Source organism: Amblyomma mixtum, chromosome 3 (genome assembly GCF_055824585.1).
Source record: "Amblyomma mixtum isolate Tamu chromosome 3, ASM5582458v1, whole genome shotgun sequence".
Taxonomy (NCBI): Eukaryota; Metazoa; Arthropoda; class Arachnida; order Ixodida; family Ixodidae; genus Amblyomma; species Amblyomma mixtum.
The window spans coordinates 120,177,280-120,202,057 of record NC_143014.1 but is presented as its reverse complement, the minus strand read 5'-3'; the positions used below and the strand labels follow the sequence as shown (position 1 = coordinate 120,202,057).

Below are 24,778 nucleotides of genomic sequence, written 5' to 3'. Positions count from 1 at the left end.
TAGGAACCCCGAGTCTTGTGTGATGAAGGAGTCTGTATGACGCCCTCCATACACCTTAGAAACAAAGGCTATCATCCCATTGGGAATGATGCCGACAAGGAACTTGACTGTATAGCCTCCCTTGTAGTTTGAGTACAAAATATGCTGACAATGTGGTCTTGACGGCATCTCTGTACGAATTTCACTGCAGTCTATGACGAAACTACAGGTTGGGTAATTTACTCTGAATGGGCTGCCTCGTTCCCCGGATTCCCCGAATGGGCTGGGACCCATATCAATTCCGAATAATTTGGTGAGAATTTGGTTGCGTTAAGGATTCTAAGGGAGGTGTTTGTAATGACAGGTTAATATAGTGCAAGCTGTTCAAGCTGGCCGCCATAGGCCGTTCACGTCACTGGCAGACGTTCCGTTTGCTTTGAGCTTCCCGTGTGCCTGCAGTGTAGTGCAGTGACAATAGTGGGCGGGTCATTAACCAGTATGCATGCATTTTTGTTTTAAATCGCAGTTGAGGGCGCTAAGTTTGTTTTAAAAAAATAAAATTAAGCTACTGTTATGTTACAATTTCCAGCAATCGCATTTTCTTCCAGCATCGCTGCCGATGTCAGCGCCGCTGCAAGTTTAGCGGCGGCGTTGGTTGTGTGATTTCGTTTTCGAATACATTTTAAGATACTATCAACAAAGCTGAACCAATAAAACAGCCGTATTTAATTGAATGCGTGAAAAGTAGGCTCTCACAGGTATATATGAACAAAACTAACAGTCTGAACGGCGTTGAGGCATAGTCAAAGAATGCAGTAGATTCACTCCAGTCGTCTGATGAATTAGCCGCAACGAGACAACACAGCGTGGCGCCACTCTCCGGTCAAGAGCTGACTTTATTTGTTAATTTAAAATATAAATGATTGCTTAAACAGCGAGTTCCACCTCCCTTATTACCACCAAGTAGTGAGATCATCCAGGATATAGCCTAATAGTTTTATATTCATATCCGACTGCAGACTCTCCCTTTAAATGTTTCCGTTGCTGGATGTCTTTCCGCCGGCCTGAACTGTTCCCCTTAGTACTGAGTCGAAAAATCTGATTACTTCTTCGAGCATTGGCGCTTGGGAACCCCAGTAAGTTGGCTTCTCGCATCTTTGTAAGCGAGACATGCATGCTTGCTCGTTGTCGAGATTTCCGGGTTGCACGTCTGCTCTTTTCTCACCTTCAGTGAGAGAGGGGAAAATCAGCTGGCGTCCACCTTGTATTTCATGGCTTGAAATCAGCGCCTCAGACAACTCGGCTACGCTACTTCATTGTTTTCACAATTGCCGTTATTTCACAAAACAAAATACATACTAAATGAATCCGGTACGTGAGCCGGTTTACAAGTAACTGGACCCACTACAAAGGGTCCAAGTGTGCCACTTTCTGCAGTGCCCTCATATACTCCGGTTAGCATGGCTCAGTTTTTGAAACCTCTGTGATCTGCCGAAGTGGTTCACCGAAATACCACGCTACCGCAGTTTCTACTCTTTGAAAAAAACACAAGATTGCAACAAGACCATAAATAAATAATACGGGAACAGTGAGTCCATCTACAGGATTAGTACCCGCTTTAAAATATTGCCCTTGCTTCCATAGAGAAAAGCTTGCATGGGGTAGACAGAGCTTACGCAAAAAAAATGCATTTATAGAGACCGTACACTCTAATGAGAAAAGGCAAAATATTATTGGCAGCGGTGGGGTTCGAACCCACGCCTCCGAAGAGACTGGTGCCTAAAACCAGCGCCTTAGACCACTCGGCCACGCTACCTGGACAATACCGCATTTAGAAGAAATGAACATAACTTCAGAATACAATAACAGCCAATAACATCAATTAACAGTTAAACTATACAACTGAATTAATCGCTGTAAAGGTCCGGTCACGCTGTCAGAGTGAAAAGTTAATGCTGTGTTGTTAAAGGGGTGGAGACACCAAATTTGTGGTTCGCGCGTTCTTAGTTTCAAACGTTTCTTATGGCTCCAGGAAGTATGATACACACTCAAAGATTCATATATTCACAGTGAATAATTTATTTTAGCATTTTTAGGTGAACGATTTTCGGTTTCGGTTTCGGAACGCCGAGTTGTACTGTGACGTCACAGAGGGGGAAGATCAACTGCTTCGCTTGGTCACGTGGGCCCACAAAAGTTGTGACGCACCTACTGCTGCATCGTCTGCTTTCCCACACACGTGCTGACCAGCGCATGAAAACAAACAACTGCACGTCTAGTCCCAGCAGCTCGGATTCTGACAGATCTGATTCCAATGATTGAGGACATCGACTTTTTTTTTGTTCGCACGCTAATATCACCTTCGCGGGTTCGCGTGAGGATGCGAAACACTTTGCAAAATGCCAGTAAGCATCGCTGCGCCGCTCTACCCAAGCTGCGCCCACAACCGGTGTCACACTTCGCTGCCGTGCAGCAGTACCTGAGCGCTGCTTGGGATGGTGTACAAATATCACAAGAAAAGACAAGATCGCCTTGCTATCAGAACTGCCAGCTATACTCGAGCAGCGACAAAGCATGTCTGCTTATGTTGGGAGCTTTCGGCAACGGCACCGCTCGCGGGCGCTCCGGGCGAGGAGCTCTGCTGCTGCCTGGCGGAAGTCGCCTGCGCTATAATAAAAGGCCTACTTTTCACAAATAGCTGTAGTGTTAACAGAATCATCTCACAATAAAATAATAGTATGGTCAATCTCCTCGACGCCTTCGGCAGCGGAACTAGCGGGCGCCAGGCGAGCCGGACCCCAACGTCGCGCCAGCGGCAGCTGCTATAGGCGCGGTTGTGAGAAATTTGCTCACATCACAGTTGTTACCGCTACTAGCAGCTCAGTATTGGTCAGCGATCCTCAAAAATGACACTTTTTTCACATTTCTTGTCCCATGGTTTATTATTTACGTCAAGAACACTCTTTAGCTCGCTTTTAAGACGTCGGCTGCAGACGGTATCCAGGCTGACCTACCGGCCGGCATACTCGGCGTACTTCACGTCCGCACAAGAAAATACAAAACAGCCATGCTACCAGAAATGATGCTTTCTAGATTCGAGATACGACAGCATGACTGTGCTAAAAGTGGATCTTTCGGCAGCGACACTGCCTGCGGCAACGCCGGCCGACGACCTGCGCGCTGGTCCCAGACTGCCCTAGTCGTCGCTAGGCCTAGCTGCTTTCGCATATCGACTACGCAGCTGAGGGCGCTTCGGGACTGGCCAGCGCTCAGAAACGTGCTCCGCTCGGCACCCCTTTACTGTGAACTCGTCCCATAATAAAAGATATGTTCGATTTCCACGACTTCTTCAGCAACAGAGCTAGCAGTCGGCAGGCGAACCGCACCAGGTAGCAGCAGCACAAAACCTGCTGGTGAAATTTGCTTGCATCGCAGTCATCACTTCTACCAGGAACTCGGTATTTGCCAACGATCGTCAGAAACGATGCATTTTTGATATTCATATATTCCAGGGTTTGCTATGAACGTGAACAAACAATACTATCGCGTTCTTCAGATGCCGGCGTTCGGCACAAAGACTGGCGCAGACCGCCCGGCTCCAAGAAGTGCGCCCTATGTCATCATGACGCTGCCGCTTCCCGTCGTTGTCGCCGCGAGCGGCCCGCCGTTGACATCTATAGCATGCCGGACGCAGGCAACGAGCTGCAATCGGACGTTGTGACGCTGTTCGCAACGGCGCGCCGCAAACCGAGCGAGTGGCGGCAGCAAACGCGGCTCGCTGGTGCGTCGACTGCGCTCACGCGGCTGTGCCCCGCTCATCGTACGTCACTGTATTTTGGTATGACGTCACTAAAACTTTAATTTTTCTACACCCCTTGTGACGTCATGGTTGATGGCGCTAGCGATGGGTCTAGATCGTGAGAGTGAGCATTTAGGTAATCTTTGGAACCGAATTAAAATATTTTTTAAACGTTTGTTGCATCCAACACCTGGCTCTGAGTGCCCTTGCATACATAGGAATCCCATAGCAGGCTTTTTATAGCTTCAAAATTTGGTGTCTCCACCCCTTTAAGCTGGCCCGGACTAAACTTATACATAACTTTGAGCTATTTCTCTTGCCTGTAGGTTAGAAATTTTCGAATAGAAAATCGTTTGGGCCTCCTTTTTTCGACCAAGTATGATTAAGAAACGCATGTGCAACTAGCTACTAAGCGACCTTAATAGAGCACTCATATAAGATGGCGCCACTTAGAGCGCGCTGCTAGTTGCTTCATAAAAGCGCTGGTGGCGTGGCCGGCTGCAGTGACATCACGGAAAGGGTTGGGCACAGGTCCTCCTTCCTTCCTCACACGTCTTATGTGGTACGTTCATTCTGTGCTTCCACGTGTTCGGCAGTAGTGGTGGTGTAGCCGAAAATTGGAGCGAGATGACGCGAGAAAACCATCTTTTATACGTAGGGAGCTCCACACTAGTCTGGCATCGGAGCGGCAATGACGGCAACGGCTGCTTTATGTGGCCGCTTTAAAACTGTGAGGAATACTTTGGCCGATGTTTTCTTTTGCATTTTCTAGACGCTACTTTTCTATTAAGCATGACCTCTAGGTTCGGCTGCTGTTGGTTTTGTGATGGTGGTACCCCATGGGACCTACATGCCATGAGCTGCAGTGGCGTGCTGTGCGGTAAAGTTGTAAGTTACCAGGAAAACTCACTCGATGCTTGCGACACTCGGTACTGCGTTCGAGCAGGTGAGCTGTTGTGGGAGATTTCTGTGATATGCACTTTTTCTTATTTTAGAGCTAAAGGTCTACTCCTATTATGACCCCTCCCCGGCCAGTTTCAGCGAATGACCTTGTGGGGTCGCACTCGTCCCCTGTGATTCGCTTTCCCGCAATGCACCCCCAACTGTCGTTAGCTTCCCCTCAATGCATTCTCTTCAGTTGTGTTACTTTAACTAACAGGGGACGGCGCTCGCGTCGCAGCGACACCAGCTGCTCGCGCGCGGGGAAGAGACGCTCTTCTGCTGCTCCGCTCTTCGTCTGCGGGCGCCTTCTGTCAGAACATGCTCTCACCAGCCTGTCCCGTCCGGCCTCAGAGTTTTCCCTTGCCCTAGCGTGGGCGAACGTTTGCTCGTAACCGTGTTGGTGAGTCGGACGCCCTCGATTCCTCAGTGCATTTTGTTGCTAGCTGCGTTATTGTTGTTGCAGCAATAAATGCCCTGTTTGTGTCAGCCAGTGTGTCGTTCCTTTGTTCCCTCAGAGCAAGGCCCGCCGTGGTCGGCGTGCGCTCGGTAGCGCTCGCGACCACGGGGTGGGGTCCTCGCGGTTTTGAACTGTGTCAGCCGCGGTTAAGCGGGGAGAACGTGTTTATCTGGGAGGACACACACCAACAACACAGCACCTGTGTTGTTGGTGTGTGTCCTCTCCCCTTTTGTCCGTCGTCCTGGTTTTGCGCTACTCTTATGTTATGGATCAATACCGACTTGCCCAAATTTCCAACCTTATAAATCGCATCAAACGTCTTCCGTGGCAAGCAAACATGATTATTGACAGTACAAGCTGTGGTGCAGGGAGCTCTTCAAGTGCTGCTGCACGTTGCTGAAATTTATTTATTTTATTTATTTTGCATCATCATCAGCCTGACTACACCCACTGCAGGGCAAAGGCCTCTCCCATGTCTCTCCAATTAACCCGGTCATTTGTCAGTTGCCGCCACTGTATCCCCGCAAACTTTTTAATCTCATCCGCCCACCTAACTTTCTGCCGTCCCCTGCTAGGTTTGCTTTCTCTTGGAATCCACTCCGTTACCCTTAAGGACCAGCGGTTATCCTGCCTTCGCATTACATGCCCTGCCGAAGCCCATTTCTTCCTCTTGATTTCAACTAAGATGTCATTAACCCGCGTTTGTTCCCTCACCCACTCCGCCCGCTTCCGATCTCTTAACGTTACACCTATCATTTTTCTTTCCATAGCTCGCTGCGTTGTTCTTAACTTATGCGGAACCTTCTTTGTTAGCCTCCACGTTTCTGCCACATAGGTGAGTAGCGGTAGGATACAGCTGTTGTATACTTTTCTCTTCAGGGATATTGGTAAGCTACCATTCATGTTTTTTACTCAGGGGTGCGTTTGTGAACGCATCAAGAGTGGGGCATTCAACAGTTTGGGAATCCAGTGCATTCCAGATGCGTGTCGTCCTAGGGAAAAAAAGAGCTTGAACACGTTGGTTTTGCACGTGAAATCCTTAACCTTTCTGTTGTGGAATGATCGGGTCGTACGTGCATTTGCGGGTTGAATATATCGGTTTTTGTCTATTCGTGTTTTTTCGTTGTACAGTAAATAATAAAACTTTTATCTTTCCCGATACCGGCGCGATTCCAGTGCTTCTAAGTTAGCAATCTGTGAAAGCTTTTTGCCTGTGTTCGCTATGAATCACTTGTGCAATAATAAAAACAGTACTTTGACAGGACTGCAGTTGCCTGCTCACTGTAAAAGACTTGGTCTTTTACAAGAGGGAGCTATATAAAGGTGGCTGTCTTGACGTACTAGCATGCACAGTCCAAGCAACATGCCAACTGTGCAAACCTTTCTCCGGAAAAAAAAAAATGCATGGAAATGTGCAGCCAGAGTGGAAGGAAGAGCTGCTATGGCCTCAGTTGATCTTGGCAGGGACGCCGGAAGTACATTTTCAGTGGGGGCTCCAACAAGTTTCTTTCTACTTTTTTTTGTTTATGTACTTAGGTTTTTCGGATATTAAAATCAAAGTTTGGCTTGATTGAGAACAATTAACTGCCTGAAAAAAAATCTTTTTCTTACGCAGTGTTTCTTTGATCGCTTTGGTGCATTTTTATAAAGCATTAACAAGACAAAATTACAATATGAATTTTCAGTGCCCATATATTTATTCACATTTGACAAATTTTCATATTTAAGCATTCGCGCATGAACAAAACCATAACATAAAACGACAGTTTAAGTACCACAATACAAGCAAACATGCTACAGTGCATGTATACAGTTACCAATAATGCGCGCAAGCAGCAGACATTTCGGACTGTGCTGCTCTTTTAGGTGGTTACGCGGGACCAAAGGTTGCCCCGAGTTGCTTTGGGACGTTAAACCCCAATAAACATATAAAAACCAAAGGTTGCCGCTCGCTCCGCTGTTCTACTCATAAACTCCATGATGACGTCGTCTATACTTGAGAGCGCCGTTCTTTCTTTGTGTACATGCAAAATCAATAGATGCGATAACTCATTTTGAGTCGTTCGGTTGCGCAAATACGTTTTTATTATGCGCAGAGCACTAAAGAGTGTTCCCCGGAAGCAACAGACGCTGGTATGCAAAACAGAAGCTGAACATACTTCACGACCTGAACCATCAACTCGCACATGTTTTGCGATTTCTTTTGTAGGATCTCAAAAATCCCCAGAGTTGTGGTAGAATCAGCGCCGTTTAGAAGAGTTCGTCATAGCATAAACTGCGCCCTGCCAATCATGCTTTCCCACCCCTCCCGAGAGGACTGGGAGGCTGCCGTGCTCGGCTGCTGAACTCTCCAGGACCAACGAGCCCTGGTGACAAGAGCCCGCGCCGCCGCGGTTGCCACACGTGTCCCGGAATAGGGATCCCTCTAAGTGATTGCGTGGGCCGGGCCCTTCAGGCCCAGTCCAAGCAATGTCTCTTTTGTAAATAGTATAAATAAATGTTTTACATCACCACCGCCGCCGCCGCCGCCGCGGAGAGCTCCCGCAGATGCGCGCTCCGTCGCCATCGCCGCGTTGCGGGGAGAAGGGAAGGAGGCATCCCAGGTGTGCTGCGTGATGATTGTGATCGTGATTATGATGATTAAACTTTATTTCCACCGGTATAGGAGGGCCCCTACTCCCCGCCCCTGGCACGCAGTCCGAGTAGACGGGGGCCAGGACATCCGCGATTAAAGACTGGCGAAGATACGTTGCTTCTTCGCGGCTTAAGCGCCAGGCGGACAGGTCGTTGCAGGTCGACGGGGATCTCGCTCCGTAGCAAGGCTTCCCAGGATTCTCTATTTTCAATATAACCGCCGTGGTGGCTCAGTGCTTATGGCGCTCGGCTGCTGACCCGAAAGATGCGGGTTCGATCCCGGGCGCTGCGGTCGAATTTCAATGTAGGCGCGTACTGTGCGACCTGAGAGCAGGTTAAAGAACCCCAGGCAGTCGTAGTTTTCAATATTGTCCCTTACGCCCGATGATCCCAGACATTCCCAAATAATGTTATCGAGGGTCCCCCTCGTTACGCGCGTCTTATATTTTCATCCCCTGCGCATGCGATGTCGGAAGACGCATTCCTGCTCCAGTCGGTCAAGGTGTGTGACGTCAAGAAGGGTGTTCGCAGCACGCCTGCCGTCTACCTCGATGTTTCGCATTCACCCAGACGACAGGTGTGCTGCGTGCTGATGTGTGTTGAAGTCGTTGTCAGATACCGTACTTTACAGCAAACATTTTCAAAAATTCCTAAACACAGTCCGTATGAAATAGAAAGAAAATATTTCAGGGATCAAATTGAACGCCGCGGAAGTCGTCAGTTAATATAGAAAGTTTCCTAATCATGTAGCCAAAACTATGATCATGAGCACAGTCTGGTGTTGAGTACGAATGGGCAGTTCGCAGCCATGGAGAAAGACGATGCCATATGAGTTTTCGAAACAAAGAAAAAGTTGTTTTCAAAGGTTCAGCAGCGCGAAAAAATACAGCGCTTCTTCCGGCATGAAACCCAAACTGAGCCCATTCGATGCGCAGAAAGCTTTCCGCTGATGATGATGATGATTAAAACTTTATTCCCATCGATGTAGGGCCCCCTACTCCCCGACCCTGGCGCGCAGGCCTAGCGGACGAGGGCCAGGACCTCCGCCACTAAAGACTGGGGAAGCGGCTCTTAGCCGCTTCAGTCGCCAGACGGACAGCTCCATGCTGGTCGGCCGGGACCTCGTTCAGTACCAGGGCCTCCCAGGCTTCTTTACTTTCAGTATTATCCCTACCGCGTGGGGATCCGAGGCATTCCCAAATTATGTGAGGTTGTATTACGTTAAGTTATTTCCGCTGATGGTGTTACGATCACTATGGCGTCATATTCGCGCTATCCACTCCATTGTAGCATGGCATGCCCTTTTTGTATGTTTCATCACTTTAAGAAACAACGACCATGCAGTTCGCCACGACTATCTTTTTCTTTGCACCATCGGGGAAAGGAAGACTCTGCATGACAGGTTAATATAGTGCAAGCTTTTCAAGCTGGCCGCCATAGGCCGTTCACATCACTGGCGGACGTTACGTTTGCTTTGAGCTTCCTGTGTGCCCGCAGTGTAGTACAGTTACAATAGTGGGCGGGTCATTAACCAGTATGCAAGCATTTTTGTTTTAAATCGCAGTTGAGGGCGCTAAATTTGTTTTAAAAAATAAAATGAAGCTAGTGTTATGTTACAATTTCCAGCAATGGCATTTTCTTCCAGCATCGCTGCCGATGTCAGCGCCGCTGCAAGTTTAGCGGCATGTTGGTTGTGTGATTTCGTTTTCGAATACATTTTAAGATACGATCAACAAAGTTTAAACAATAAAACAGCCGTATTTAATTGAATGCGTGAAAATTAGGCTCTCACAGGTATATATGAACAAAACTAACAGTCTGATCGTCGTTGAGGCATAGTCAAAGGATGCAGTAGATTCACTCCAGTCGTCTGATGAATTAGCCGCAACGAGACAACACAGCGTGGCGCCACACTACGGTCAAGAGCTGACTTTATTTGTTAATTTAAAATATAAATGATTGCTTAAACAGCGAGTTCCACCTCCCTTATTACCACCAAGTAGTGAGATCATCCAGGATATAGCCTAATAGTTTTATATTCATATCCGACTGCAGACTCTCCCTTTAAATGTTTCCGTTGCTGGATGTCTTTCCGCCGGCCTGAACTATTCCCCTTAGTACTGAGTCGAAAAATTTGATTTCTTCTTCGAGCATTGGTGAATTGGGAACCCCAGTAAGTTGGCTTCTCGCATCGTTGTAAGCGAGACATGCATGCTTGCTCGTTGTTGAGATTTCCGGGTTGCACGTCTGCTCTTTTCTCACCTTCAGTGAGAGAGGGGAAAATCAGCTGGCGTCCACCTTGTATTTCATGGCTTGAAATCAGCGCCTCAGACCACACGGCTAGGCTACTTCATTGTTTACACAATTGCCGTTATTTCACAAAACAAAATACATACTAAATGAATCCGGTACGTGAGCCGGTTTACAGGTAACTGGACCCACTACAAAGGGTCCAAGTGTGCCACTTTCTCCAGTGCCCTCATATACTCCGGTAAGCATGGCTCAGTTTTCGAAACCTCTGTGATCTGCCGAAGTGGTTCACCGAGATACCACGCTACCGTAGTTTCTACTCTTTGAAACAAATAAACACAAGATTGCAACACGACCATAAATAAATAATACGGGAACAGATGAGTCCATCTACTTGATTAGTACCCGCTTTAAAATATTGCCCTTGCTTCCATAGAGAAAAGCTTGCATGGGGTAGACAGAGCTTACGAAAAAGAAATGCATTTATAGAGACCGTACCCTCTAATGAGAAAAGGCAAAATATTATTGGCAGCGGTGGGGTTCGAACCCACGCCTCCGAAGAGACTGGTGCCTAAAACCAGCGCCTTAGACCACTCGGCCACGCTACCTGGACAATCCCGCATTTAGAAGAAATGAACATAACTTCAGAATACAATAACAACCAATAACATCAATTAACAGTTAAACTATACCGTATTGTGCGTCTTTATCGCAAAGACTTTGAAAATTTTTCTTACCTCAACCGCTCGCTCGTTTGCGGTGAAACTGCACACAGAGCTTGCGTATTATGGTAACTTTTGTATCGTAGCAAGTTTTACAACGGTACTTACTTAGTTGAGCCGTGCATGATGCAAAAGCGTAATCGTCTGCGTCGAGATCGGCGTACCGAAACCCAAAACACCGAATTTTTGGTGAAGGGCGGCAGTAGCGCCATCTGTCTTCTGCAGTGGAAAGCGTCACAAGGCGCCAAGGCGAGCGTTGCAAGAACTGAAGCGCTTCGAACATTTTCGGCCAACTGAGCGGAAAAAAAAATGCCAGAAACAACCTTTTTAACGAGGCTGTGCCGTTAAAAGGATATTGTTTGACGTCTTTTTTGCGTCCAATGCCTTTATCCAATTCAGCTTATATCGTCTGCTTTCGTGGCTCGTCGGAGAACGACGTCGCGAAGTCCTGAGCTGTTTTTTTCTTGTTTAATTTCGTTTTGGCAGACAGATGGCGCCACTGCTGCCCTTCAGCAAAAACTCGGTGTTTTGGGTTTCGGTACGCCGATCTCGACGCAGACGATTATGCTTTTGCATCATGCATGGCTTAATTAAGTAAGTACCGTTGTAAAGCTTGCTACGATACAAAAGTTACCATAATACGCAAGCTCTGTGTGCAGTTTCACCGCAAACGAGCCAGCGGTTGAGGTAAGAAAAATTTTGAAAGTCTTTACGATAAAGACGCACAATACGGTACAACTGAATTAATCGCTTTAAAGTTCCGGTCACGCTGTCAGAGTGAAAAGTTAATGCTGTGTTGTTAAGCTGGCCCGGACTAAACATACATAACTTTGAGCTATTTCTCTTGCCTGCAGGTTAGAAATTTTCGAATAGAAAATCGTTTGGGCCTCCTTTTTTTTCGACCAAGTATGATTAAGAAGCGCATGTGCAACTAGCTACTTAGCGACCTTAATAGAGCACTCATATAAGATGGCGCCACTTAGAGCGCGCTGCTAGTTGCTTCATAAAAGCGCTGGTGGCGTGGCCGGCTGCAGTGACATCACGGAAAGGGTTGGGCACAGGTCCTCCTTCCTCACACGTCTTATGTGGTACGTTCATTCTGTGCTTCCACGTGTTCGGCAGTAGTGGTGGTGTAGCCGAAAATTGGAGCGAGATGACGCGAGAAAACCATCTTTTATACGTAGGGAGCTCCACACTAGTCTGGCATCGGAGCGGCAATGACGGCAACGGCTGCTTTATGTGGCCGCTTTAAAACTGTGAGGAATACTTTGGCCGATGTTTTCTTTTGCATTTTGTAGACGCTACTTTTCTATTAAGCATGACCTCTAGGTTCGGCTGCTGTTGGTTTTATGTTGATGGGATCTCATGGGACCTACATGCCATGAGCTGCAGTAGCATGCTGTGCTGTAAAGGTGTGAATTGTCGAGAAAACTCACAGTGCGATCCCGACACTCGGTACTGCGTCCGCATAGGTGAGCTGTTGTAGGGACTGTCTGTGTCTGGCTTCCAGCTGGACGCCCCCACTCCACCTGTTTTGTGCTTTGTGTCGTGTTTTGTACTGTGTTCTACTAGACCTTCACGCGCGTGCGACCTGTATATATTTATATTTATCATGTTTATATGTAAATAGATTTACTGCCAGTGTACCCCTCCCCCTGTCCTTTCTATTATCCCCTCAGCTCTTTCTTTTCTCTCCTACACGCTGCCTGCCAGCCTTTATTTCCGCGGCCTCAGCTCAGGTGCTTCCACTAGCGATAACAGATGCCGGGGTAGCAAAAATTATTTTTCCTTCTATATTCATTGCATAATAAAAACATCTACTACTTCCACCCGCGGCAACATGGCGGTGCGCCCTTGGAGAAAGGAAAGAACTATGGTGTTACCCGTCGAAGCCGGGCTTCTTCTTTACCACCAATTCGTTTTTGCCGCTACACTGTGCCTCACGTTCACGTCAAACGGAAGGCGCACGAAGCCTTCGCTTTGTCTGAAGGTGCTCGCACCACAAATTTTCAGCCGTGAAATGGGCCAAATTTTCCGATTGCTTCAGAATTTTCAGAGCGGCTCGGGTTAGCCCGTATGCGTTGTTAGTCGTCCGAAAACGCGGGAGGTTCAAACACGTTAATGATTTTGGTTCTGAAAGGCGTCACAGAAAACAATTATTCTACTTTGTCGCCACTGAATAAATAATGGCTGAATTGTAAAGTGTGAGCTCCATGTGCGGGAAGAGGAGCGCGAGGCGGCGCGGCGACCACCGCCGTCGTTAGCTCCATCGCTTAGCAACCCCCAAGCAAGCGAAGGCGGCAGGCGATGTGCAATAGCGACGTGCACAGCGGTCTCAGTGCTTACGCACTCGAGCTTTGTAAACGAACCCGTAGCCTGTTCTCTGTTCTCTCTTAAAATTTTGCGGGCGTCTCCCGTAGGCAGAGCAAAAGAAATGTTCTCTCTACAGCGGCGATGTAGCGACAGGGACGATGACCAAGCCAGCTGGCTTGCACACATGCATATCACGGATTCATGAAGAAATGTGCTTTCGTTCGGTGCTTGCGCATTCCGGCTAAGTAAAAACACTCTCGCAGAATGTCACTGCAATCTGTTTATAGGTGAGCAAAGTATAATATGCAAGTGAGAATTTGCGCCGCGAGTGATTCTGAACTTATACAGTATATGCTGCTGGAGCGCAACGGCACGGTGAATCGAGCACCGGTACCCGCGGCTCGACATGCATCTCTCCATGCTGTGTGCCAGCTACTAGCCCGCTCCAAATTTTGTTAGCACTCCCTAACCGACAAGGAGATTGTTCTCCTTATTTAAATATTGCGGGTCTGCCTCACAGCTATACAGCAAAGTAAATATTTTCTCGATGACCAAGACGACCCGCTTGTCGCCCTTACAAACATTTTTAGTAACATTTTTTAGAAAGTCTTTAGACAAATGTTAATAGAACCTATCAATATGAAGTAGAAAGTCATAAATATATTTAAATCTTGTACTATCAACCGTCTCCCGACGATTGGCCACTGTAATCCAAGACTCAAGTACATAGAAAGTTTTTATACCTCCTATCACCCCCTTATCGACAGTTTCTATATGCTTCCTATCAACCACTTACCAACAATGTCTACCAGCATCCTACCAACAGTCTTCCGACAATTTGCCACCGTTATCCAATAGACTCGAGTACGAAGGAAGTTTAATTCCTACCATCAACTTGACAGCGTTTAGAAACGCGTGTGTTAACTACACTGTATTACACTTTTATAACATAGTTTTATCACTTAAAAATCATTTTTTTCCACATTGTATGCTAGACTGCTTAAAAATAATAGAAGCAAGATGCGAATTATTACATTCATTTACTGCGCACAAGCGTACATTAGCGCTATAAGATGCTCATGACACATCAAAATATTTTACGGAGAACAATAGAGGAACAGAATATTCCCTTCGGCACAGAGGACCTAGCCTCCTCAGTTCCATCTTGGTAACAATGATTGACACACAGAAATTGAAAAACATAACAGGTTTTAAATCACGACGTCTTGGCTGGAGGACCAGCCTTTTTCAAGTATGCTACAGCATTCGAAACAAAAGCTGTGTGCTTCAAATGCTGGAGTACACTTGAAAATGACTGGCCCTCCAGCCAAAACGTCATGAATTAAATAACATTAGATTTTTCTTATATATACACATATATACCACGTATTTCATGGAGGACTAAGTAATTTTTAAAAAATAGGGATTTTGAGGTAAAAATACGGCTTTTTCAGCATACTACTACCAGAGTTGTCGGGCACCAGAAAACTGGTGAATAGTCTTACGTAGTAAGCTGGTTAACCAATTTTTATTAATGAACCTTTCAACTATTAGAGTTAGGCGTCTAGTGGCAAGTAAGAGATTTGTAGCAGTTACATGCACTGGTGGGGTTGCTTCGCCTGCATGCCTTCAAAAACGCATTTTCGCACGCTGCAGCCAAATTTTGTTGAGCTACAGCGGCGAGCGTAATCATGTTTTGTAAATTTTAAAAACTGATATGGCTACTACTAACGATCTGCTACAAATCTCTAATGGCAACCACTTGCTGAACTGTGTTAGTTAAAAAGTTAATTATCAGAAATTACTTCACCAGCTTACTAAATTCAATTCACCAGCTTTCTGGTGTCTGCTAACACTGGTAATACTATGCCGCAAAAGCCATATTTTTGAAGACTACTTAGTCTTTCCTGAAACACCTGGTGTATATAAATAGTGCTATTTCCTGTACAAGACAGCAGTGAAATAATTTCTTCCTTAACATGAAGGTTCCATGAGCCACATAACAAAACTGTGGAAAAAACCGTACATGCATACACACACGCCTCTCTAAAATAGCTAAAAATCCAACAGAGTGAAACAATGCTTACACAGTTTTAAGACCAACATTAAAGGCTGCAAACCCTAGCGAATAGACCCTTTAGAAAATTCAGTCACGCAACTCGGCAGGCATCATCACCAGCAACTTCCGTCGGCGCCGTGCGCCATATTTTGGGCACCTTTGGCTAGCAGACGCGCAGCTAAAGCGCAGCTGTAGTGCTCTGCACAGCCTTTGCACTAGTTTTCACCTTGTGGCATGTCTGGCTGCCTTTGTAAAAGCGATGGCAGAAAATTTGCAGTGGTCGCGGGACCTGACTGTCATCCCGGGCGGATTTTCGGAAAGGTTTTTGGACTCCTATTGTCCAGCCGCACCTCTCAGCGAAGCTTCAAGCCGGTATTACTGCGATCCGTTGACAGTGCGCGTAGCCGTGCAGGTCGAATCTGCTGTCGACAAAGGAGGGCTAACAACACCGGTCTCGACTACGAGCAGGCGCACTGCAGGGCGGAATGCGTGTCGATCCATGCGGGCGCTCGATCAACAGTGCCGGTGTGCTAGCCGTCGGTACAAAATCACTCGCGTTGTAGCTGTTCCCATCCATAGTTTGCTCACTTCAGATCAAGGTGACAGATTACTGGAGCGCTTGCTAAGCCGCAGGCACTGACCCAACGAAAACACACCGCTGTTGCTGCTGCACTCCGCCTATGTCGCCGTCGTTTGTTGCAGGTTCGCAACGGAGAGAACGACGGCGCTCCTCGCGGCGCCGCATCGTCGTGCTCTTTTTCACGCACACCAAACTTGCTATGAATGGTTGAGACGCGGATGCTAGCAAATCGAAAACAAGCGCGCTTGAGCAACGTTTTGATTTTGTGATGCGCCGAAACAGTCGCCAGCATCGGAATGCATGTCCTCGAGTGCACCGAGGCTTGTGCTCACAATACAGCGGAAGGGCTACACGGTAAAAGGAACTTTTCGCTGCTCTTGCAATACTTATATCATTTATTTTGAATGTGAAAACGATAAGATCACGGACGAGAAGAAAAAAGCATGCAGCTACTTCATGCGTTCCGTGCTCTGGATACACAGCTTGTTTCCGTGCGCGTCAGAAGTCGCGCGACTGTTTTGGTCGAAAAGCGAGAGTCGCGGACCAGTCGCTGCCTGCTCGATTTTCCAGCCTTGCGACTGCGAGTTGCAAACCGTTGGACCAATCAGCGGGCGAGTCGAGCTTTCAACAACGACACCGTTCGCGGGCGCGCCGGGCGACGAACTGCGCTGCTCCCTTCCTGCCCTAGTTGTCGCTAAGCCTAGCCGGTTTCGTATCGATGCCGCAGCTGAGGGCGCGTCAGATCATGGCCAGCGCTAGTAATTAATAAGATGCTGCTTTTGTCACCACTTTATTGTGTACCTTGTGGGGACGCCTTCGTCCCCTGCGTTCGCTTTCCCTCAACGCACTAGTTCCTGTAGTTAGCTCCCACGAAACGCGCTCTTCTCAGTTTTGGTTACTTTAACTAACAGGGGAGGGCGCTCGCGTCGCAGCGACACCAGCGCCACGGATGGCGTTTTGCTGCGCGCTCACGGGGAGCGACGGGGTCTCTTCTGCTCGGCACCGGGAACGCAAGCGGACGTTTCCGCGCGCCACTCCGCTTTTCGCCGCGGGCGCCTCTTGGTCGGAACTTGCTCCCGCCGAGCCCGTCCCGTCGGGCGTCGGAGTTTATCCCTTTGCCCTACCGTGGGCGAACGTTCGCTCGTTGCCGTGCTGGTGAGTCGGACATCCTCGATTCCTCAGTGTATTTTGTTGCTAGCTGGCGTTATTGTTGTTATAGCAATAAATGCCTTGTTTGTGTCAGCCAGTGTGTCGTTCCTTTGTTCCCGCAGAGCAAGGCCCACCGTGGTCGGCGTGCGCTCGGTAGCGTACGCGACCACGGGGTGGGGTCAGCGCGGCTTTGAACTGTGTCAGCCGCGCTTAAACGGGGAGAACGGGTTTATCTCCCCTATTTCAAACCCACAACCTCGTCTCACAATAATATTAAAACATGCTCGATTTCCACGGCGCCTTCAGCAGTGGGGCTAGCAGACGACAGTCGAGCCGCAGTGGGCAGCAGCAGCAAAGTGGCTATGGGAAGAAATTTGCTTGTGTCGCAGTTATCACTTCTGCCAGCAACTCGGTATTCACCAGCGATCTTCAAAAATTATTCATTTTTTACATACCTCTACCCACGGGCTTGGTGTGAACGCGAATAAGCAATATTGGCGCATTTTTCTGACTCCGGCGGCCGGCATACAGGCTGGCAGGCCGGCCCTGCAGAGAAGCGCGCCTCTGTCATCATGACGCTTGTACGACCGCGGTGCACGTAAAAACTGTCACAACATCGTCCTATCCGCTAAGGTCGTAGTAGTACATTGCTAACAGCAGTTTAGAGGACCGAGCGCGAGTGAAGGAGGCGCGGCCAAAGCAGACTAAACTCTCGAAAGCGCGCGCACAACGTCAATATTCCCGAGAGTTTTCGCTTCAAACGAGAATCTAACGAGAAAGCGATCTGCTGGTTGCGCTTGCAAGTGTGAACAACGGTGTCGTCGATCTGCTGCGTGGTCGCAAGCGACTGCTGGTCGCATGCCCTTCGCGACTCGCAACTGTGAATGGGTCCTGCTCTGGCTGCAGAAAGGCACACAGCAGCATGCCGGCATCGCGACTATAGCTTGGAGCAGAGAGCCAATGTCAAGGAAGGTGGCTAGGACACGAAAGAAAAAAATTGCGCTTGTTGTGGCTTCGATGGGCGCCGTACTTGTCAATGCGGCCCGAGCGCAGACGGCAGGTCCAAGAAATGGCGGAGGCACTGCGATTCGCGCGTCACACACCAGATGGCGCTGAATTTTCTAAAGGGTTTACTGAAAAGTCAAACAGGATGCTAAATGTACGCTAAAAGTTCACATCGATGTAGATATCAGGTTCTGAGCTGATCTTTATGAGTTTTGAGCCATTCGCCTGCGGTTGCGGTGGCCAGCAGCCTCGTCAGAGCGGAAAGGAGCCACCCATTCATATAGTGGCTATGGTGGGATGAAGACATATGTCTTCATCCCACCGTAGGACACAGCGACGCCAGCGAGGGGATCATCCCTTTTGCTGGCTTGAAAAGGACCTTGCGCAAACACGGGACGATCCACAACGAATAGACACAGACACACACAGGCGCCTATGTGTGTCTGTGTCTATTCGTTGTGGATCGTCCCGTGTTTGCACAGCGTTCACTTTAACAATAGCATGTACCAACTAGGCCCAATCGAAGTTTTACTGAAAAGGAGCGCCGACCAGCCGCCTTGTCGGAGGGGACCAAGGGCGGAACACAGCCCCTTCCCAGAACTGAGTAATGAAGGCCGCTAACCCCGTTCGTGAAATGCCCGGGCAGGTGATTTGACATTCCTGGACAAGCCATGGCGGGATATCTCAGTCGACGACATGTTTTCCCCTGGTATCGAATTGATTATTGCTCACGTAACCGTTAACATTCAAAGCAAGAGTTGTGGTATAACATCTATATCACTCGCCATTAATTTTTCAACAGCAAAGAGCATAAAAATTGCTGTACAAATAAAATGTAATAAAAAATAGTTGTTTCTTTCGCCCACATAGGCCTACGCAGGCCAGCCCCACCCGAATGACTTGTCATGGATAGTCCATTCTCGAGAACGCTCCTCGTCTCACGTGGCTTAGACATCTCACCTCCACCTGGACGAAATTCTCATTGCGGTGAACGCGTGAATTTTCCATAAAACTATACACCGACTCCTCCTTCTGCACAAAATAAAGTCTTTCGCACAGCTATAGCTTTATAAAGGCCACCGTTCCTATAGTCCCCATTGGTTAGAGATATAGGGGAATAGCCGGGCGCCAGTGCACATGTGCAGGGCAATAACTCGTGGGGCGCTATAGCTCTGGGCATGCGCACTAGCGCATTCCCATATCCCGCTAACCGACAGGCTCCCCTATTCTAAAAGTTTTTAATTTCCCACGCTCAGCATCAGGCTGCACTATAGTAACAAAAGTATGATGACATGGCAGCGATACGGTATTACCAGTAATACTTGCCAAGGCCAAGACCGCTCTGCCTGCAAGGTAGATTGTAGGGCACAACGTTATTAGACGTTTTTAGCACAGCAGAGACGTACTAACGGAGTCGTATTCCGGTTTATCGGACACCGGCGTAGTGGCCCCGTCTGACGCCAACAATGCCACTGCGCGAGCGCAAGAGGGGACATGTAAACCGGTATACGTCTACGCTAATACGTCTCCGGTGAGCTAAAAACGTTTGTTATCGCCTAAGCCCTTTAGGTACTCCGATAGCTGTACGTGCACCTTGCTCCGGGTAAACGGCGTCCTAGTACGTTGTGATAATTTCCGCGTCCCAAAGAAAATGTTGCCCCGATGACTCTGCGCCACGACACGCATGTGGGTGCAAGTAGGTTTGGAAATTAGGGCAGTCATGCTGGAGGGGCATAGGACACTGTGCACAGCTATCCCTGTCACTTCCTCGCCCTGGCGAAGGGGGAAGAATCTCGGACTTCGTTTTGCTTCTTTGTGCGCGAACGCTTCATTTGGAAATCCGCGCCCCAACCTTCAGTAGCGGCACACGCCGTTTCGTTTTAATAAACCAGCACGCCGAGCAGACCGGTATGTGGTCTATTACGTGGTCAGCGTAGCTTTCCAAGTAAACAAAGTTCTCTGAGTCAGCAGCCACGTTGGCTAAAGGCACTGTAGAAACGTCGTTTGCATACGTCCGCTGACAAGCGAGGCGTTGGGTACGCGGCATAAAGATCCCCAGAGAGAGGAGAGAGTGATATAGGGAGGCTCGCGCAAGCTCCTGCGAGCGGGGGCGCTCGCATTACAGCAGGAGTTTCTCGCGAACACGACACGCCGTCTGTGGCCGTAGGGGTGGCGCGCAGGTTCCCGCACCAGCAAGATGGGAACGCGCCAAAACATGCCAGGTCGGCCGTGTCGCTGACATGCGACACATCATTTCGCGCTCGAGTGGTTTCAGATAGCCAAGGGCTTAGCCGCAATCTCAAGGCACGCCGCAGATGGGGTTTGCTTCTGTTATCGCACCGAGTACTCCGCTGCATTTATCGTTTGCGTGACAACGCATCTGGCGCCTGCGCGTGCTTTCTTCCCCTAGGTCGCCTCATAACTGTGCCACCGCCCGCTGGAAGAAAAGAGCGGATACGAGCGTGGTCCGACTTCGGAGTCCCGTTTCAAACGCCTGAACGCCGACAGGGGCGCTCGCAGGGAGGACAGAAAGCCGCAGCAACTAGCCCGCGCTCCAGCCCGCAGGTCTCATTCACAATGCTGACCAGCATTATCAGGTACCGTTTTTCAATCTTTTATTCGTAGTGCCTCTTAGGATCCGGTCTCTTAAGCACTTTCATCCTCCAATCAAAGCTTATAATCCGGTTGAGTGTCCTGGGCACAAATGAATGGAATGACGATACACTTCAACGTGGCGAGCGTTGGCCGCGTTCCAGAAGAGTGTGTGCACCCAAGAAGCATGAGGTTCGAACTGATCAATGACTTCCCTTAGCGCAACGGCCTACCACTGTCAGGGGAGTAACAATGCTTAGCATCGACAAAACAATTCCTAATCAGCGCATGTCGTGCACAAGTGTAGCGAATAGGGCGTGTTGATGAACGTTCATACCTAAAACAGCACGGAGGACGGGACACAAAGGAGCAGACACCCCAAGCAGATTTATTCCGCATTCTTGGTAACGTTGGGTGCATGGTTTCCCGTACGGCTCTTTTCTAGATTATGCCAGCGTATATTACCCCTGTTTTGATTGAAGGTCTTCATCTTAGAGTAATTATTTCTTAGAAAAGTAAATACTCCGTAACACGCTGCATCGCAGTGTTATCGTACGAGTTTCACTTTATGAGAGAGGAGAAAAAAATTTTTTTCGGAGTATCTGAAGCGAATTTGTTATTCGTGCGTACTTTATCGGACTGGTTGCAGTAATAACAAAACGAAAATGGCTAGGAAGCTACACCAACACTTATACTAACCAAGGGCAAGACAGCTTTGGATGCATGGTCATCCCTGCCCTCCAAAGCATTCTTGGCCTTTTTTTTTTCCAGGGCTATATCGGCATCAGCAACTTTCTCGGGGTCAGCTAGCAGCGTCGCCCTGTTCTTCGCAAAATGGGGTAACAAAATAAACTCCCTTGAATAACTGAATTAAGATTACCAGTCAGCTGCACTACCAGTTCAGTGGTAAGCGGTATCATGAAAGTGCTCAATTTTCTTTTTTTTTCGGCTAGAGATATGTTCTAATTATTTCTCACATCCAGCCAAAGTTTGGCCGGTGTTTATGGCTAAGTAAACAGTATTTTCTGCAATTATGCGGAGAGGGAAACTGTAGGAAGTGATAGATTTTTTTACAATTCAACTGCGCGCTGGTGAATTTAGCATTAGCGGTATCGACTTATTAGCACCGATTTTTGGGTCAGTGCAGAAAGCACCGGTAGAAGCAAAATACCAAATGATCGAGAGAGGCTGTGCACACAGCTTCTTTTTTTGTATGTGTGTGGTCTTGAACTTAGCATCTTATACAATGTATTAGTGTTAAAGGCAGTTTATCCCTTACAAAAGTTTTTGATGAGTTTCTGATCAAAAGTCAATGATTTCAAACATCACACACATCATGTATTTCTGATGACTTTTGTGTTGAGTTTCTGATGCATTTATGATGAAAATTGCCACTGATTTTCTGATTAAGACGAAAGACGTGATGTGTGTTTTTCTCTTCAGATTCTCATGATTTTCACTAGAATAGTATAGTGGATGTAAACATCCACTAGGCTATTCATGTGTTACTTCCGCAGAAACGTGGAACAGCTCAGGACCATAATCTGTCAGCCATTGCTGCAAACAGCTTCCATCGACCCTTTGAAAGAAGCATGTAACATGATCGAGAGAAAAGGGCATTACAAACTCTCGAAGTACATGCCACACCGATACAATCACATATATCTGTATTTCATCATAGCGTGGGCTCATGGTTATATAGTGCCAATAAGACGCCCCCAACAAGTGTTAGGAGCTGTTATAAGTTGGGTTTTCTAAGGCAATTCTGGCGTCATAAACGCGATCTCCGGCAGTTACTAATGAAGAGATTTAACTACAAAGTTCTGTTCGTTGATGTGCGTCATTACAGCACGAGAAATATAAATAAGCGTCTTCGCCGGTGCTTGAAAAAGATACTGCTCTGAAGTCGTCATGCATAAGAAAGACTACCTTTTTTTTACCAGTAAAGTTCATGCAGAAACACATCAAGAATTTATGTTGTCAGTCCGGTCACTAAAAGTTAGTGAGGAAATTCATCAAGCATTTATGATGTCAATCTGGTACGAAAAGTTAAAGCAAAAACTCATTAAGAATATATGATGTCGGGCTGATGCGAAAACACAACATATATGTCCTTTGTGATTAATTTGTGACGACTCACCACGATTACATCAAATAACATCAGAAATTCAATACCCATTCTTGTAAGGGTAGGTTTTTAAAAGATCAGTGGTTGAAGCTGTCTTATGAGCTCGTAGTGGTTATACTTTCTGAATTTAGTATTGAATGCAAGTGCTTTGGATTAGCCGCTTACAAGCGTGGAGGACCACTGCAGAGAGAACCTTGAGGTGACACATTGTAACGATTGACTTCCCGATTCGTTCTTCTGCGCCTAATTGTCCCAAGTGGTTGCCGTCTATGACGTAATCATTGCTAATTACGGCCCTTGATAGCCAGTTAGCCCCGCCGCGGTAACCCGCAGCCATTAAATCCGTCTATGTATTGCTGTCGCAACGCTTTCTGCAGAAAATCATGGCGCAAACTAAAGCAGCACCAGCCGGTAATATTCAGGCTAAAAAATGCATCTTCGAATACTTCAAGACGTGTGACTGCTCTTCAGCCATTTTCTTCGCCCAGCGGTAGGTTAAATGACGGGAGCACGCAGACACTCGTGAGACCTGCACACAGGGGCACGCGCAGGTACAGCCTTTGTCAAAAGTTTGGAACCCAGGGGGTTTGTTTCTGAGCCACACTGTGTGGTTCGTAATGCACCTCCAGCGCTACAAATTTCCTGAAGGTAAGATGATTTCTGGTCCTGCCCCCTCCAGTGGGTAGGGCTGCCACGAAGGTTTCAGGAGTCCCACTACAAGGCCTAGAAGCAAACCCCCTGGGCTCTAAACTTTTGACAAAGACTGTACGTCTTTGTCAAAAGTAACCAGGCTGCATGGTTCGCTTCTAGCTTGTATAGTGGAGCCCTTGTGGCTTTCCTAAAGATCAAAACTTGCTGGAAGGTAAGAAGACCGCCAGTCCTTACCTTTAACGACCATTTCAGCTTCAGGGAAGCTGTAAGGGCTCCACTGAGCAAAACATGCAGCCTGGTTACTTTTGACAAAAACTGTACGTCTCCGTCATTTTGAGCTGATTTTTTTTTATTATCGCTATGCAACGCCTAGCTCACCGTGTCTTGTTAGAGCGTACTTGCTATTCGACACGTAAGGAGGGTGCCTGTAAGTTTAAACAAACCTTGCGTGAAGCAATGAAAACTGACAATTGAGAGAGTTTGCGCTGATCTCTTTCAAACAGCGCTACAACGACAACAGGAACGGAACAAAGACGGAGCAGCGCTGACTTTATTAACAGTAACAATAAAGAGGCTCTGTTATTTTACATTTGTCAGTTGTGAAAAGGAGTCGAGGGAACAAGCTGCAAGGAGCTTGGCCAGCCCTCGACCAGTTCTTCCACTTCTTCGTTTGTCCTTGTCTTTTCGCGCTGCATTCTTTACCTCGACCCCAGGTACACGTCGACAAGCACGACCCTGAAGAGCGTATACGCACAACTTCCAGAAGTGCGAAAAATATTGATGAATATGTGGCTTCCGACTAGACTATACTTGCTTGAAAATATTGTAACATATCTACATGCAAAAAGAACTAATAAACCGAAGACAAGAAAATAGAACAGCAATGCATTACAAGTGCCGCGATTTCACGCTGTACGACACGTGAGGTACAGATGTCTGGTCGAACATTGATAAGTGCTATAGATAATAAGACACTATCAAATTCGAATTATATGTGTGCGATACAAGTATAAACTTAGGTGTGCAAACCAATGCACTGCATTAAATATGTTTTAGACTCCATGATATGTGCGCTTCTAAATACATTTAGCTGGGATCCAATTACATCCAAGCTAAATGAAGTTGGAAGTGAGCGGTGTCCTGTCGTTTTCCGTTTCATGCCGTTGTCGCTGTTGGGCTGTATCAAAGTAATAAGGCTTATGTACTCTTGCGTGGAAAACGACTGTAGCGGACCTTCCAGGGGACTTACTGAACTGATGGAGTTCATTAGCAATACATTTTATCCCCTCCCCTCTCTCTCTCACACTACGGAAGGAATCAAATACAGTGTTATTCGACGCTTCTAGCATAAGTATTAGTATCGTTTATCTTTAATTAATCGACGTATAACGTATAGTGCCTTTAATACAATAAAAAACTTAATTTTTGAAGCCGGATTTTGAAAACGATGTGAGGAAAGGTTGAATGTTGCGAAGCTTCATAACCAAACTTATGATGTAGGGATTTGTGCGCAGATGG

The 24,778-nt window shown here is 47.4% G+C and overlaps 1 protein-coding gene and 2 non-coding genes across 7 annotated transcripts in view; 1 reads left to right on the top strand and 2 right to left on the bottom strand.

Annotated features, from left to right (window-relative positions):
- Positions 1-1,713: 1,713 nt before the first annotated feature.
- TRNAL-UAG (transfer RNA leucine (anticodon UAG)) lies at positions 1,714-1,795 on the bottom strand. Its single transcript has one exon. It is a non-coding gene; the product is annotated as a tRNA-Leu (tRNA).
- An 8,792-nt stretch (positions 1,796-10,587) lies between these two features.
- TRNAL-UAG (transfer RNA leucine (anticodon UAG)) lies at positions 10,588-10,669 on the bottom strand. The gene has a single exon. It is a non-coding gene; the product is annotated as a tRNA-Leu (tRNA).
- A 6,076-nt stretch (positions 10,670-16,745) lies between these two features.
- LOC149351609 ((Lyso)-N-acylphosphatidylethanolamine lipase-like) overlaps positions 16,746-24,778 on the top strand; it is a 38,829-nt gene continuing 30,796 nt past the window's right edge. For 2 of the 5 annotated variants that reach the window (XM_089580936.1, XM_089580934.1), the window contains exons 1-2: positions 20,066-20,193; positions 20,300-20,486. Coding sequence is in view for 4 of the 5 variants with exons in the window: in XM_089580934.1 (XP_089437060.1) it covers positions 20,467-20,486 (20 nt within the window). In the remaining variant the exon portion in view is untranslated. Of the gene's footprint in view, positions 16,891-20,065; positions 20,194-20,299; positions 20,487-21,252; positions 21,321-24,778 lie in introns of those variants that run through there. The other 3 variants (XM_089580935.1, XM_089580937.1, XM_089580932.1) reach the window with 3 other exon arrangements.